Source organism: Branchiostoma belcheri, unplaced genomic scaffold, assembly GCF_001625305.1.
Source record: "Branchiostoma belcheri isolate BF01 breed outbred unplaced genomic scaffold, Haploidv18h27 scaffold18, whole genome shotgun sequence".
Classification (NCBI taxonomy): Eukaryota; Metazoa; Chordata; class Leptocardii; order Amphioxiformes; family Branchiostomatidae; genus Branchiostoma; species Branchiostoma belcheri.
The window spans coordinates 200678-218015 of record NW_017803268.1 but is presented as its reverse complement, the minus strand read 5'-3'; the positions used below and the strand labels follow the sequence as shown (position 1 = coordinate 218015).

General features: G+C 40.4%; 1 protein-coding gene across 1 annotated transcript in view; it reads right to left on the bottom strand.

The window, feature by feature from the left end:
- The window catches only part of LOC109467403 (kielin/chordin-like protein), a 34850-nt gene that overhangs the window by 7369 nt on the left and 10143 nt on the right, over nt 1-17338 (bottom strand). Inside the window, exons 20-55 of the mRNA XM_019765345.1 lie at nt 17253-17335; nt 16945-17038; nt 16225-16304; nt 15879-15972; nt 15533-15615; nt 15305-15398; nt 15011-15096; nt 14239-14409; nt 13904-13997; nt 13608-13690; nt 13190-13286; nt 12925-13010; nt 12449-12542; nt 11978-12060; nt 11344-11523; nt 10699-10792; nt 9951-10127; nt 9251-9333; nt 8891-8984; nt 8176-8358; nt 7393-7475; nt 6984-7077; nt 6766-6848; nt 6476-6502; nt 5599-5769; nt 5241-5331; nt 4229-4311; nt 3912-3999; nt 3600-3776; nt 3076-3158; nt 2604-2771; nt 2031-2130; nt 1441-1614; nt 711-905; nt 244-335; nt 26-128 (exon numbers count right to left, since the gene is read on the bottom strand). Coding sequence (XP_019620904.1) covers nt 26-128; nt 244-335; nt 711-905; nt 1441-1614; nt 2031-2130; nt 2604-2771; nt 3076-3158; nt 3600-3776; nt 3912-3999; nt 4229-4311; nt 5241-5331; nt 5599-5769; nt 6476-6502; nt 6766-6848; nt 6984-7077; nt 7393-7475; nt 8176-8358; nt 8891-8984; nt 9251-9333; nt 9951-10127; nt 10699-10792; nt 11344-11523; nt 11978-12060; nt 12449-12542; nt 12925-13010; nt 13190-13286; nt 13608-13690; nt 13904-13997; nt 14239-14409; nt 15011-15096; nt 15305-15398; nt 15533-15615; nt 15879-15972; nt 16225-16304; nt 16945-17038; nt 17253-17335 — 3945 coding nt within the window. The remainder of the gene's footprint in view (nt 1-25; nt 129-243; nt 336-710; nt 906-1440; nt 1615-2030; nt 2131-2603; nt 2772-3075; nt 3159-3599; nt 3777-3911; nt 4000-4228; nt 4312-5240; nt 5332-5598; nt 5770-6475; nt 6503-6765; nt 6849-6983; nt 7078-7392; nt 7476-8175; nt 8359-8890; nt 8985-9250; nt 9334-9950; nt 10128-10698; nt 10793-11343; nt 11524-11977; nt 12061-12448; nt 12543-12924; nt 13011-13189; nt 13287-13607; nt 13691-13903; nt 13998-14238; nt 14410-15010; nt 15097-15304; nt 15399-15532; nt 15616-15878; nt 15973-16224; nt 16305-16944; nt 17039-17252; nt 17336-17338) is intronic.

The following is a 17338-nucleotide window of genomic DNA, read 5'->3' as shown; positions in this document are numbered from 1 at the left end:
ATAAGGGTAAGATTAAACTACTTACTGTCACAGCCAGGACAGCATTCCCCTTGGCTGGTGTACTGCTCTCCTAGAGGGCAGTTCAGGTTAGGGCACACCTCACGCACACACACCAGCGCATTTGCCTCCTGTCAAAAGTGTAAAAGGGCATAAAAACTTGTAGAACAGAATTTTTGCCATAAACACTGGTGCCAATTATAAGGGTAGGCATAAAACTGACCTATTCCAACAGAATGTACTTACCTCACACATACACTTGTAACATGGGTCCTCATATAGCCTCATATTGTTACCCACTGTGTCAGCTGTACAATTCATCAGAGGGAGCAGGCCACCTGAGAATGGTATCGAAATAACATAAATGATTATACTAGTATTACTACCAAATATAACATTCTACAAAATATGTCTGCTACCATATAAGTGTAATTTGTGATCCTGGCATATCCAGATCATCAGTAGATATGAACATTGGAAGTTCCCCCGCAGTACCATTCAAAGCTGCTACATGTAGGGGGCCCAAAATCTGATAATTTTGAGGTCTCAAAGACCTATGCATCTACTAAATGTCAAGACTATCCATCAAAGCCTTCTCAATTTATTGTGTTTTCAGGCAGACTCTCACACACACACACACACACACACACACACACACACACACACAAATGCCACCGAAAACAACTTTTTTTAAAGGTAAAAACAAGCCCTACCTTCCCCGAGACACACGGGGCAGCACTCCCCCGGCCTGGGGTCCCTAATGAGGGAGGGTGGACATGTGTCCAGGGTCTCACAGCTGTAGCGCAGACAGCGCATGTTGCCATTCTCACAGGTACACTGGTCACACGGGTCTCCGTTAGGGTTGAAGGTCTCTCCCTCATGGTACGTTCTATTGTTGTACATGCAGCCTGGGGAAGGAAATAAAGTAACTTTCATAGTCATACATACTGCAGTACACATCTGGAACAGTCTCTCAGACAACGTGGTCAGCCTGATCACTGACAACAACCTCCAGTCATTTAAAACAAGAGTACACCAGCATCTTCTTTCCACCATCAGGACTTCTACATGTACATGTAGCTATTGCAGTGTTGTAAACCGCTAGTTCTAGTGGGCCCTAACTCACATGACTTCTTCCTGAGCACAAGAGCTACCTACATGTAACGTTACCATCCAAAATTCATGACCCTAGCATGTCCAGATCACGAGATATATAAAAACTGTCAGTTCCCCTGCAGTACCAAGGAAAGCCACTAGGGGGCTTAAAATATCATCATTTCCAGTTTTCGTCACACCCTACCAACAAACTAAGTACAATGTATGAAACCAATCCATCCAGCTGTTCTTGAAATTTCTTGTTGACCAACAGACTGATGTATGAATGAAATATAACCTCCATGACATTTCATGGAGGTAAAAATGAAATTTCAAGTTAATTCTCACCGCTGCAGACAGGACAGCACTGTCCAGGGACACTCATGGTGTTGGCGCAGGGTGTGATACAGCGGATCTCTGCGCAGGTGGTGATGCCCTGACGACACTGACAGGACATGCAGGGGTTGATGGGATCTACCCAGCTGTGGCCATCCTGGTACTGCTGCCCGTCATGGAAACAGCCTGGGTGGGAAGTGGTAGGGAGTGAGCAAAGAGAGGAGTATAACTAAGGAGGCAAGGACGATGTCTGATTGCTATAATTTTTGCACATTATTTTCTACATACAGTATACATGTTTAGACTATAATAAGATTCACTTCAATTCTAATATATCCTGGAAGGATGTAGAGAGAATGGTATCCCACCAAACTTGCTGGAATGCTCTGACTGCATCATGTGTTGGAACACGCGGGTGTCCCTAAGTCTGACTCTAAATCTAACATATCATGCTACTTGAATGTACATCAAGGAGAAACAAATTATTAAATGCATAACGCTTTACATGTTCTTGCTAGATTCTCCCTTTTTGACAAGTGGGTTGCCTTTGCTCTACTCTATGACTAATATGACTTGAATGATGATAGCTGAACATCACTGACCTAGACACTTCTTACAGCAGGCTCCCGGCTCCAGTACTTGCTGGTTAGGTGGACAGCTCAGTGGAGGACAGGACTGGGAGATACACTGGACATTCCCGTTCTGAAACAAACACACAAAATAAACACATAGTGCTAAAAAAAGGGGTCATGTCCATGCCAACTTTTCTAAAATGAAGCAACAGACTTTGAAACACCTCCAAGAGACATATTTTTACTAAGGACTCTGACGACAAGTCAGTTATGCTCAATTGAAATGTACACATTACATTGAAAGTTCATCTGTGTTGGTAGAAGTCATTATGAAATATTAAGTTTGAACTGTAATTGCCAACACAAGAACTTGGGAGAAGGGTGAGTCCAATTTCCTGTGTTGGCAATTACAGTTCAAAGTTGTTTCATAGGTACACAATCTATAAATTACAAAATGTACCTACATGTAGTACTGTAACGCATACCGGGTAGTATTACACAAGTAGCACAAGGCTATCTATTCCAAGATTGCATGAAGCCGTTTGGAAATTTCTCATAACCTAAATTCTCATCAGAAATGAGTGACTCAAGAGTGACCCTTACAGCACAGCTGCACTCCCTGCATGCGTCAGGGTTGAAGGCCTGGCCGTTGGTGTAGACTTGACCTTCAAACGAGCACTGCTGACAGGAGGGGCAGCACTGACCCGGGATGGAGACAGGGTGGGAGCAGGAGGCACACTGGGCTGGCCGACTACACATCACTGTGGTACCCTGCATGGAATAAACATAAGATTCCATTCATACATGTATATAATTTCATAAGGCTTGTAAATGATTGAATATTAAAGTTCTTTTAATTATAATCTTTTCTTTTATCTTTATTTATGAAGCATTGCACTCCAGTGCATAGTAAACCAGTCATTACAGCCTTCCTGTTTATAGACCAGAGCCACGACAGTAGTGCCAGCAGTGTGCACGGCTCCCTACAACACTCTACATCTTCCTACAACACTTTGAAAGTTATATATCAAAATCATAATTTCTTATATGACACAGACATAGCCAGAACACTCACCACACATCTGCACTCCTCACATGGGTCCAGGGAGTTGACAAAGGTTTGTCCATCATAGTACCTCTGTCCACTGTGTATGCATTCTAGAGGATAGAAAGAAAATATGAAGCAGATTCTATCAGTATACCGAGTTATCTTCTTGGGCGAATTTGACTGAACATCTAGGACTAAGCCTTTTACTTTACTACTTTATCTCGGGCAATATGATTACTGTTACGTTGGTGAAGGTTAGACATCCATGTAATAAGATACAATGTTTGTCAAAATATAGTTACTAGGCAACCGGATGTGATTTTGGAAGCGGTCAGACATTTAAGGTAACATACCTTTCGTCAGTGACACTGGAGACTTGTCAGAAAGGCAGGTTTATAAGCACAAACTATTGATTTATATGCAAGTAAGTGAAGACAAATTTTTCAAGTCCAAAAGGAAACAAAAGTTAGATAAGTGAAGACAAGGATGATGCAAATTAGTCAAATAGCTCCTGTTGTTTCAGAACTGTTACAACAAATGACCACTGTTACCTTGGCATTGAGGGCAGCACTGTCCAGGTTGAGTGATGGGGTTGGGACAGGCGGCCCGAGGACAGATGGTTCTCCCACAGTTCACCGTCCCGTCTGTACAGATACACTCCTCACATGGGTCTCCTACTGGGCTGAACGTCTCTCCGTTCCTGTAGTTGGTCTGCTCATACCGGCAGCCTAATCACAGCAAAACAATAGGTATTTATACTATCAAAAAATAGATAATGTGATAGAGCTTCACAGAAACATAGAAATAACAACAATTGGATAATGGGAAAGAGTAAAGCTAAAGTTATTGAAGAGTTGCCCTACCTTCACACCTAGGACAGCACCCATCAATGCCCACGGGGTGATCACACTGCTTCACACACTGCTTCCTGTTACAGTTCACCTGGCCATTCTGTTAAATTAAAGAAATGTAGATGTACATGTTTATTAAGTGTAAATACGTACATGCACAATCATCATGTTTTAACAAATGTACAGTACATCTTTTATGAACATCAAATATCTTTCCACCAAATGACTTTTTTACTTAGAGTTTTACTTCTGAATAAATAACACAACACAAACATTTTTGTTTTACATTTGATAGTCTCTTTTCAAGTGTCACTTTTTTTCCTACTCACCAGACAGTTACAGGTGTTGCACTCATTATTTGGATCCTCGAAGCTGGCTCCATTAGCATAGTTCTTCCCACTGTACTTACATCCTGCAGTGGAGGAAAAGACAGCAAGGGATAAAAATATATTTTAGGCTAGAAAGGTAACATTTGCAAAGGAAATGCATAATGTTGCCTTCACACGTGGTCTGTTCTTTTAATTTTTTCTAATTATATCTATGGTGACAGGAGTCTAAATCCCTCCTGCTATAGACTTGCAACATGATGTAACCCAACACCAGTTCCTATGGTAACAGATGTCTGCAACTGTAATATTGACCTCATGTGTTTGGAATGGAAGAAGAAACTGAGCAAAAACAACATGTTTTCCTTCGGTAAACATCATGATACAATGTAACTGCAAATTTGGTGACAAAAAGCTAGATTTACACTTAAGATTTACACTTAGTCCATTGTTTTTACCATCACACTCCGGGCAGCACTGTCCGTCCATGGGGTTGGGGCAGGCGGCCGGACGACAGATGGTTTTCTGACAGGTGACGGACCCGAGGGCACAGCGACAGGTCTGACACGGGTCCCGCGGGTGCTTAAAGGACGCTCCACTCAGGTACGTCACTCCTTGGTACTGGCAGCCTAAAAATAAACAATACATACTCCAGGAATTAAAACATCATCTTGAACTTACACATTGTTTTCACTGTAAATTGATTGACATATTATGTTAAGTTAAGAAACTATTTCTACACAATGTCATGCTATTTCCCCACAAATATCAACATTATTACACTGTCTAAAGTTAAAACCTTTGTTCCAACATAAGGAATTGTTCTCAGAGCCTTTGACCAGTCACTCTAGTCTTTTTTAATAGACTGACCCAGTTAGACTTGTCACATATTGGCTTCTCTGAAATATGACATCAACACTAAGCCAAAGGTTTAACTTTAATTTCACCCAGTGGTTTGACTGGGTAATGTTTTAACTTTAAAGTTTTTGACCAACTTTCACACATGCTCGCTTACCGTTACATTCCATACAGCCACAAAGACCCTCCTCAGGATGGGTACAGGTGGGAGGGGGGCACATCCTCTGCATGCACACCACATTACCAGCCTTCGAGAAGAAAATTTAATTAAAAGAATAATTAGAGTCATTCATCATGATACAAGTGTCTACTTATTAATGAAAAGTCAGATGGGTTGTTTCTGGATGAAAAAAACAACTTAAGATTCAAGACACCAACTTACAAATAATATGTTAGAAAATGAGGTGAAATTAAATGTCAATCACAGAAATGAAATCAGTGTTCAAGCAACCTGTTGCTAAGAAAAGACTAAGACTAAGAAACAAAAGTTGTGTCTTAATATGTTTTCAACTTACAGTACAAGTACACTGCTGACAGGGGTTTCTTGGGTCTGGGAAGGTTTCCCTGTTGCTGTACTGCTGTCCCTGGTACTGACAGTCCCCACACTTGGGACAGCACTCTCCCTGGGCAGGGTGGGTACAGCCGGGGTTGGGGCAGTACCTCTGCTGGCAGTTTACATTTCCAGCCTGACAATAGATGAAATAATAAAGGGTTAATGCCCTTCCCCGAGGTGTATAGGGTGACTCCTTAACCACAGAATAAACCACTGAGTGTGCGTAGTTATTCTAATAACTGACCACTTTTTTTCATTATTCACCACTTATGATGTTACGGCCTGATAACGGATAGGAAATGGAGGCTTCTCATTGGTCGACATCGCCCAGCTATATGATAATGTATAATTATATATAGCTGGTGTGTTATGCCAGTGTGTTATACCGGCTAATAGTGTACAGATACAGAATAACTTCTTCAGGTTGAAAGACTCAAGCAAAGCAATTGAAAGGCACTAATTATTTTATGCAAATCGGAAATTGACTTACACTGCACATACAGTCTCTGCAAGGATCAGAGGGGTCTGGGAACTCTTGTCTGTTGGCGTAACGGACTCCTCCATACATACAGGCTAGGAGGTTAGGAAAGAAAAAACCCATACATGTACAACATGTATCTGAGATACAAGGATCACAAAGAGCTGAAACTGAACTTGCCGCTGATATACATTGTACATGTGTCATAATACACTGGATGTACTTAGACTTTATACAGAACAGATACAGTACATTCAAACTACACAAAGTACAGGTTGTTTTGAGCCCTTGCATACCAGGCCTAGGGTGAACCCTGTCTCTGTTTGAATATGAAAGGTGTAATGGGCTACATCCTCCTTACCTTCACATGATGGGCAGCCACAGTCGCCTTCTGAGGAAGGATGGGTACAGAACGGTGGAGGACAGGTCTTCTTCACACATCTCACATCCCCACTCTAACCATGGAAAAATCCAAACAATTACGACAATGAAGACAAAAAACACTGGTATGTTTAAAAATACGAAAGTCCTCACGACAATAGGGAGGAAAAAAAACTACATTGTATAGTTAAATCTATCATGCCAGTGATTTTAGCAAATTAAAAGAAAAGGAGGCACAATTTTACTGTTAATAATAGACAAAGGACTCACCACACATGTACACTCTCTACATGAGTCCCTGGAGTCAACAAAGGTCTGCCCACTGGTGTACAGACGATCGTCATATTCACAACCTGGAAACAAAATGAGTTTCATTCAGTTTCATAGCCTAGGATATTTCTAATCCAGCAAATTAGTTTGTCATCGCTGTGTCCTATGCTTATTCATATTGTTTGATAAAAAAAGAGAAAGAAAAAAAAAGTGCAGACCTCTGCAGACAGGGCAGCACTGGTCATCGTTCTTCTCTGGGTAGGGGCAGCTGGAGGGAGGGCAGGCCACAGGGGCACACTGGACATAACCATTCTGTGGGACACATTAAAAGGTAGAACAACCAGTCAAACATACATGTAGTTAAATTTCTAGTTCCAATTGGCTATGTAGCCAAAAATATCCTGGTGTTAATTGCTGGTCAAATCTGGACACATTCATTCTACATAATTTTTTTAAGTACACCTTTTGAATGTCAAACAAAACCTGGCCAGTAAAAATTGTAGACTAATAAGAAAAATTTGTTTTTGTACTTCTAGTTAAAACAAATGAGCCTCTCAAAAGCTTATCTCCTTTTTAAACACAGTAACCTGATAAACCTTTGGTCATCTCTTACTGCTTCCCACCCACCTGACAGATACAGTTGCTGCACTTGTCCACAGGATCAGTGAACTCCTGGCCATTGGTGTACCCACGACTGCTGTAGAAACAACCTGGCAAAAGGAAAACAAAATCATTTGCCCAGCCTTGTCTTACATTTTTCTATCTTGAAACAAAGGCATAACACATTGTGGCAGGTATGTTTGTATAGATCATGTCCTTGGTGCTGAAAACCAGTGTTATAAAATCTTCAGCCATCCGTTGATTAAACTTGGCAGTTATTATTTCCTTAAAGACCAGGAAACAAAGAAAACAAGAATACCAAAGATTTTATGTCTCCATAAAGTAATTCATACCAATGGACACATAGCAATGAGACCTAACATTTCAGCCATATACAGAAGCAAACAAATAGACTAACACATTGAAAACAAAACCTCCTAAACCAGAGCTAACTAGAAATGGTTTTAAAGTAGAAAGGTAACATTTGCAATGCATATGGTCTGTTAATTCTTACTCAAACACAATCATATATATGGTGACAGGAGTCTAAATCCCTCCTGCTATAAAATTGCAACATGATGTAACCCAACACTAGTTACCATGGTGACAGACGTCTGGCCCAGGTCATTGACCATACTGAGCAACTGAGCAAAAACAATATGTTTTCCTTCGGTAAACATAAAAAGCTTGCAAGCTTGCTTGAGAGTGATGATGATTCGTGTGTGACTCAAATAATTGGTCACCTTAGTGACATTAACTAAACTAATGCTACTAAGACTGGACTCGAAGCCACATAATGATGTGACCTACCATTGCAGCTGGGGCAGCAGTCTCCCCTGACAGGGTAGGGACATGTGACGGAGGGGCAGGGCATGCGGTTACACGTCACCTGACCTCGCCGGCACACACAGTCCTGACACAAGTCACCGGGGTTGGTGAAACGCTCGCCGTCTTCAAACGTGTCCCCACCATAGGTGCAGGGCTGACGTATATCTGTTAGGGACAGAGGAGTGTGTTATTAGCAGTAAGATGTACATGTAAAGTGAACCTAATCATTGAACAAAGCAGCATTGATTGACAAAAAACTTTGCGTGAAGAGAAAATATGGTGATATGAGTCATGTCCTTGGTGCTGAAAGCCAGTGTTATAAAATTTTCAGCCATCCATTTATTAGAAGAAATAAAGAAATTAAAACTCCATAGGTGCAGGGCTACCTCAAACATAGTTACACCTGGCAATATCAAAATGTCCAAAAAGTAATAGGAAAATTCCTCAAAACTGCAGTTTGAAAAAAATTAGGTTCAACTTGAAGTTGAGAGGGAAGGTTTGATAGTGATTTCTCTTCTGTACATTTTGGTTTCAAATAGTTGAAGAGATCCTTGCCTCTCTTTGCCTTATTAGACAGTCCCAAAAGTATGGTCATGTCCTTGGTGCTGAATATCAGTGTTATAAAAGTCTTCAGCCATCCATTTATAGGAAATATGCAGACAATGGTGTGGTTTTACATCAAACAATATTTATTTACCTGGACATTCAGGGCAGCACTTCCCAGGAACTCTGACAGGGTTAGGGCACTCCAGTGGGGGGCAGGGCCGTCGGATACACATTACATTTCCATTCTGTTCAAAAGACATACAGTACTTGCATTATACTGAATGTGGTCACTTTGAAATCAGAAAGGAAGTTGGCTACTCTAGTAAATCTGTGAATCAAACCTGACCAGCCAACCACCTCCAGTCACAAGACACTACATCACTCACTAAGACATTTTCCTGTTTTGCTGCTTCACAAACCATTATACAGGTGTCATACTGTAGGATCTATACAGGTTTGCTGGTATGTTTAAGTGATAAAGAGAAAGGAAAAGAGAGATGGACCAACTCACCCTGCAAGAGCAGACCCTGCATCTGTCTGTAGGGTGTGCAAACTCTGCACCATTCCTGTACTCCTCACCCTGGTACGTACAACCTGTGGACAAATACATGATTCTTTACATTAAAGCTAGCTCTTGGACTTTCAACTTATCAATTTCGAATTATGTTCGAATTATTCTATGGAACATTTGGAAGCCCGTGTGATAACCAAATAGAACCCTGGGCTGTACCGCTAGTTTTCACTCAGACCGGAACACCCATATTGAATGTTGTCGTGGCCCAGGTATGATATAGATATATTTATATCATACCCGGGCCATGATAACGTCTGATAACGGTGTTCTGGTTTGGGCCATACTTTATGGCTAGGCCCGGGTTTCCATGGCTTATATAGAACAATTTGAACGTGTTTCGCCCTAACTGCGTGCGCCACTTTCAAAAATTTGAATACAGGATTCGGACGTTGGAACTGATGTTGCATTTTCTGGGTTAAGGACACCAAATTTTGGCTCATCTTGCATTGAAAGGCAGGTTTTATTGGGTGGGTATGACATTAATAAAATGCCACACGATGTGATCCGTATTACCCTCAGTCCTGGCCCTCCAGCCTTCGGCTGACCCGATACGTGGACGACGATAACTCGGGCGGTACAGAATACCCCGTGTTGTATTCTATATATATACCCCACTTATGCATGTACATGTACTCACCGGTGCATGTACCACAGCACCTCTCCACCACAGGCTGCCTGCATGGTACAGAAGGACAGGGCTGGGGCTGACAGGTCACCTCTCCATTGTTACAGGCACACAGGGTACAGGGCTGACTGGGGTGGGTGAACTGCTGACCATGGTTGTAGTTCTGGTTCTCGAACAGACATGGCTCCTCTAGAAAAAGTTACAAAATATGATAGTCAAATAAAAGCTCACCTGTGTTGGGAGAATCCATAGTTGTAGAGTTTAAACTTTGTTCCAACACAAAAAAGGAATTAAGCATAAATTTTCAAACTCTGGATGTTGAAAGTGTGGTGACATCAGGACTGAATCAAAAGTGGTGAGAGTTCCTATTTTTATGTGTTAGAACAAATTTCAAATCCCACACTTATAAAAAGATATGATGGGGTTTGAGACCATTTGCTCATGACTTTCAGATTTCTTAAAAAAAGGACAACTTTTTTATGCTTCCCTTCACCTTAAGCACACATTAATAGTCATTTGACCAACAATTCTCTATTGCTTATGGAGTTAGGCATCAGGGTGAGGGAGTAAAAAAGACTACAAAGAAATCTTTTCACACTAAAAACAATTTTGGAAAAGTTCTTTCACCTATATTTTTGGGTAAGTTACTTTTTGGTCCTGTCCTTGGTGCTGAAACTTGTATTGCCATCACTTTAAAAACTGCCATCATTTCAAATAAAGACAAAACCCTTAAGTGCAAGATCAGAGTGAATGTTCTTACCAGGACACTCTGGGCAGCACTGTCCATCCTTCCTGACTGGGTTGAAACAGTTGGGAGGCTGGCAGTAGGTTGTGTCACATCGTACATTACCACTCTGTAGGGTAAAGATCAGAATAACATGTTCAAAAGTCTGAAAAATTCATTGCAGCCTTTGTCATACTTTCTTTCAACTGTAGTGGCTATCTACTTTTATGGGACATTGATATCATTGAAAAGTATGAAAGAGATCATTTTACACATTTTATGAGGCCTAGGGAAAAAATGTTGTGTTTCCTGTTTCACGACCGACCCCAGAAGAAACTGCTGACCCTAGCCCCCTTTTTTGGGCTGGACCCCTGCAAGGGACAGAAATTTTTCAAGCTGATCAGCCTTTTCTAGCTCCATGATCTGACACCTGAGTGATGAAACATTGCACAATCGGTTTTCCAACACTGACATTGAAAATATAAGTGCCCTCATTCAAGTTTTACTTTTTAATACTGTATTGTACAAGTTGGACCACAAGTTGGATCACTACAGATTGTCTAATAAAAAAAAGGAAGAAAAAAGATAATCCCTACCTACCGACCCTAATTTTTTTCAGGACTGAAACAGGAAACAACATTTTTTTCATAGGCCTGACGACATAGTAGGATTTTTTTTTACCTCACAGTAGCATGTTTGGCAGGGGTTGGACGGGTTTTGGAACCTCTGGCCGTTTGTGATCCTCCTCTGGTCAAACAGACAGTCTCCACAGACTGGACAACACTGACCAGCCTCTGTCACAGGATGAGTGCACTGGACAACGTCATTACAGGACCTCTTCTGGCATTGGGTTCGGCCAGCCTAGGGATGAAACAAGAACTATGGCTCATACCTGATACACCAAGAATAACTGCCTTCCAAATGTTTTATGTTACATAATGTCCATTGACTGCGTGGCATTACTAGGCATATGAAACACTTACAGAGCTACACTGTACATGTACGATGTATCTTGAAGGTGCATGTAGTTATAGTAGCAGTAGTATCTACTAGTAGTCTTTGAATTATACTGCTAATGGAATCCCTAACAAAAGGAACAAAACTTTAATTCTTTATCTGTTGTTGCCCTTCAGTTCTATTCCTTACCTTCTAGTACATGCTCCTGTAAGCTTGCTGAATGAATAGCAAATACACATATCATGATGGCATGTTACTTTGTACATAGCATCCCCTTGCATGTTGGCTTTCTTGCATTCCAGAAATAGAATTCAGAGTACGTGAAAATTGAAGTAGTTCGACTGTTGGAAAGACTTACCGTACAGACACAGTCAGAACACGGATCATTGGGTGAACGGAAAGCCTGGCCTTCTGGATACTCCCGGCCATTTACAAAACAAGCTGCAACAACAACAACAACAACAACATCTAATATCAGTCCAAAGACTAACAATTTCCATAAATCAAATTAATTATTACACAAATCATGCAGATTATCTTTATTAAAAGAATTGATCTAGTCTTCTCTGTCATTTGAAATTTTGAAACAGAATGGCTATTCTGCTTTCTCTATCTAGATAGCTTTAAACAATGCTTAGAGTTAGATGTTCAAGGGTTAGGTGTAACAAGTTGTTCGGTGTAATGTAGCTGCGTGCCTGCGAAGCTGGTGTGTTATGCCTAAGGGCAGTTATACTGTCTATACAGATACCCTGCAAAAATGGACCAGGTCTTGTAGTGTTAATGCTAGAATTTGTACACTATACACTAGACTGTACTAGGTAGTTCTTACATTGGCAGGATGGGCAGCATTCATCAGGTTTAGTGGTGGGGTTGGCACAGTTCACAGGTGAACATTCAATCACACTGCAGCGCACATTGCCATTCTGAAAATAAAATCATTTTTATAGCAACTTTCAACTGAAATACAAATCCTAAGTGCTTAATGATAACTAATTCACAAGGGTTGTTAAGAAAAAAAGACTCCCGGTAAGTCACCTTTGTCTCAAGCACTGTTTTTTTTTTACTTACAGAGAAGAATTTATGTTCTAGCTATGAATTCTATTTAGGAAATTCATTAAGGAAAAAGACAACTGTAGTAATAGGTGCTACCATATTGAAAACCCTTCATTCAACAGTACCAAAAAGTTTTGAGTTTTAATTGCTCTAAATCCGTACATGTAGTTGTTGCAAAACCCCCAGTACACGGATGTACATGAATAAATATCTGTAAAATATTGATAGTGACATGTTGGTAGGACTTCTCACCAGACAGCTACACTCTGTGCAGACATCAGCTCCAGGTGGTCTGAACCTGGCACCATTTCTGTAGTTTCTCCTCTCATATTCACAAACTGTGGAAGACAAGGAAAAAACAACACTTTGAGGACACAGAGCTGACTAACACACATTGTACATTGTACCAATAAGCATTGCACCAATGTATCAATAGACATCTAAATTTGAACTGGCAGGTATATCAAAGTATATATTAGTAGTAAAGAAATTTAATTGGTAAAACAAAGAAACTTACTGTCACAGACAGGACAGCAGACTTCAGGCAGGCGACCAGGACTGGTACACTGGGGCCGGCACTCCAGGTCCAGCCGCTCACAATCCAGCTCACCTCGCTATACAAACAACAGAGATCAACATGTACATGTGTAGTCTGTGAAGGTAGCCATTTGACATCAAAGACTTATTGGTTATGGGGTAAGGCAGCAGGGAGAAGGTAATCAGTTACTGTTAGCAACTGAAGGTGTACTATTTTCCAGTAATATACATATTCGTGTGTTAAGATTTTACAGAGTCTGACACACATAACTTACATGTTAGATTCAACACAAACAGAAAATCTGAAACAAAGATTGTATCAAGCAAGCTTTTGTAACTTTATTGAAATCTTTCTTGATGATTTGTTCATAATAGATATAACTAAATCACTGACTTACCCTGCATGTGCACCGTAGACAAGGGTTGCGAGGAGCGATGAAGGTTTCTTCAGAGGGGTAGGTCTGTCCATCATAGGTGCATTCTGTGCAGAAAGCAGGAGCAATGACAAGTAATAAAATGACCATGAACTGTGTTCAGCAGCTTTGTACATGTGGCTGCTATTAGTCTTTCTTCATTTTGCCTTCCTGCAGGCAGCCTTAGCAGATGGTAATGGGTTATAAAATCCAATTAAAAAAACATAATGAATTTCAAAGAATATTGGAAAGTTTTGCGTGAAATATGACGATTTACTGACCTTCACATACAGGACAGCATTCCCCAGGAGGCACTATGGGATTGGCACATGGTGTTGGGGCACATATTACTGTCTGGCAAACAATATCTCCATTCTGGAAATGAGAAACCATGAGTATCAACTTGAAGATATTTTTGTTGATAACAGATTTATATTGGGGCTATGTTTTTGCTTATCACAGGAGACATTGAGCTAAGTTGAACTATGTTAGGTTTGCACCAATTACTTTATGAGATGAATACCATTATATTGTTAAGAGATACAAACAATTGTAATGAAAATTTTATTTCAGCTGCATATCTGCAAAGAGTTTTACAATTAAACCAGACCAATACCTGACAGAAACAGCGTTGGCATGGGTCCTGTTTGTCCACCTGCGCTCCATTCCTGTACTCCACCCCCTGGTACATACACCTGTCACACGAGGCACAGCACTGGCCTGGCCGCTGGACTGGGTTATCACACCGCACCTGACATGCCTCACGTCTACACACGATAGACCCTTCCTGGGAACACATAAAATAAACAAATGACTCAGGGAGCTTTGCAATATCTCATGTATACCTTAGACTAGTGTTAGTCCCTCAAAACCCCTGGTACGTTTGATCGATTGCTGATGTCACGTATCCATAAAGTCTCGTGTGAATAAGACCAGTGTCTGTAACTCTCGCGAGTTTACGTTCAGAAGTTATTGATCATTAATTATCCTGATGAAGGCGACAGTACGTTGGAAAATTTGATCGCTGTGTAACCCTCATGTTGGAATTAAGTTTAATTTATACATTTTACTATATAATTATGATAACTACCAACACAGATGAACTTTTATGATAATCTTAGACTACATGTAAGTTATTTGACTGTTGAGGTACCATAGAAGATTTGGATTTTAAAGCAGTTTTCTCTCAGTATTGGTTTCTTAATGTTTTACTTGGTGTCGAGCAAGTCCATTCTCTGATATCATCCTCCCAAGACTTGCTACAAACACAAACATGCTTTCATTTTGGCAAACAGTATGTTGTGATTATGATTATGTAAATGCATATTGTCATAGCCTTGACCTGAAGATGAAGATACACATTAGTTTTGAACGGTAAAATAACTTACTGTACAGGTGCATATCTGACACCGGTCCTCAGGTGACCTGAACTGGGCTCCAGACACATGACTCTGGCCGTAACTGTCAACGCAACCTAGGGATAGAAATGATGATGAAAATCTTAAGTAAACTGTACTTCAAATGCGCTTTATTCCGTACAAATCTTGACAAAAGCAAAATGTTGCAGCAAACCTTCTACTCACATTATAAAGACACCTAAAATTTTACAAAATATATTGCACATTGCTACGGCCAGGATAAACTACAGGCAACATGAAAAGCAAAGCTTTCACAAACAATACCTCTGCAGACTGGGCAGCAGCTGCCAGGGGGCACTTCTACATCCACACAGTTGACAGGCTGGCACTGCTCACGAACACACTGGACAACTCCATACTGGCAGCAGGAATTATGAAATATAGATTTTTCAACATGACACACAATCAGATGTACATGTAGTCCAGAACAGCATTATATATTACAAATCAAGACTTAGTGAATACATTGTATGTAGAAAGTGCCCTACTTACTGAGCATCTGCACTGGTTACACAGGTCACCCTGTGCCACAAATGTCATCCCATTCCTGATAGACTGTCCTTCATAGAAGCAATCTGGAAGGTATGAAAGGCTAGTTATACACTTTGAAGTTTTTGTTATACAATCAGGACATTGGAAATAATAACATTGCATATACCAAGGAGGTTAACCCTCCATGCATATACCCATTGAAAATATGCATTTGGAGAATGGACAGTAACATATAATCCAAAAGTGCATACTAGATGTATTCCACACAAAGTAGCATTTACAAAAATGTACATGTACCATGGCATGTGGCATAGGTAAATACAGTTCAAGCACCTGTCTGTCTTACCTGTACAAGGTGAGCAGCAGGTGCCAGGTGTCTTGACTCCATGTGGACATGTCTGTCGACACACCTGTAGGTTTGCACAGTTCACACGGCCACCCTGTGGGGGAAACAATCAAATAATGGGATTAAAAAATGAAGCTGTTGAAGAATTGAGCAGAATGTAATCACATGTACTTCTAAATCATGATAGGGATTGTATAGAAGGTTGTTAGTCACAACAATTGGGAGAGGAACACAGAAAGTTTTATCTAACAGTTAGTTTATCTGTCTTATCCGAAGCTATGTGTAAATCAATAAATTAACACCTACATATTAAGCATTACATAGTAATGACAATATGCTGCCTTACCCTGCAGCTGCACTCCTGACAGTTGTCTGGTGTGCGCCATGTCTGTCCTTCGCTGTACGCTGCGCCATCATGGGTGCAGGCTGGGGATTGGTGTGGAGAAAAGCAATCATCAGATATTAACACTCACCATTAAAGATCTAGTATCTGAGAAGTGCTTCCTGAAACATCTAATAATAGTATGAAGATAAATGGAATCCATGAACCCTTCAATAACTTGGTTGTAACTATGAATGACAGTAGTTTACATGTACATCAAAATTTGAGACTACTGGTACATACATGGCAAAATAGGAAACTTTAAAACATATATAGATTAAATGTACCATACATTAAAGACTTTTGGACAATAGAAAAGACATCAACAAGACAAGATGCTATAGCAGGAGTATTCTTTGAAAAGGAACACAAAACATTTGTAACAGCTGATGAAAGTGTAGAGAATGAATACCTGTCACTGCCATGACAGAGGACAGACCACACTGTGGAAGCCTTCAACATACAATAAACAACAGTCACAATTTGATTTACAACATACAGTCACACATTACACAAGACAGAACACAGAGAAGGACAACACAGTTACAAGCACGAGTAAACATATAAGAGTAATTCAGTATGCTACAATAAAGGATGCACAGTCACATAAAATACAGAAATTTGACATGTCATTTATCTTAACATTCACATGTATTTCATTAAAGGTGTATTTCAATGTCTTACCAGGACAGATAGGGCAGCATCTTCCCAGTGGCTTGACAGGGTTAGAACATTGAGCAGGGGGGCAGGGGACTGGGTTACATCTCACCAGGCCTTGCTAGGGTGGGCAATCATAAAAAGTACAACATTAAATTCCTAATGTTTTCTTTTAATGCTCTAATAACATCTGCTACAAGAAAGCTATCATAGCACAAATTTACATTAAGCATCACACCCAACACTTCTAAATCTAACTTAGTATCGTCAACTGTAATTGTAGAACAAAAGAAAAAACAAGTCTAGTACATTTGTAAATACATATATTAACCTACCAGACAGGAACAGTTGAGGCAAGGGTTGGACATGGGGGTGAAGTAGGTGCCGTCATCAAACGTCATCATTTCATACTCACAGCCTG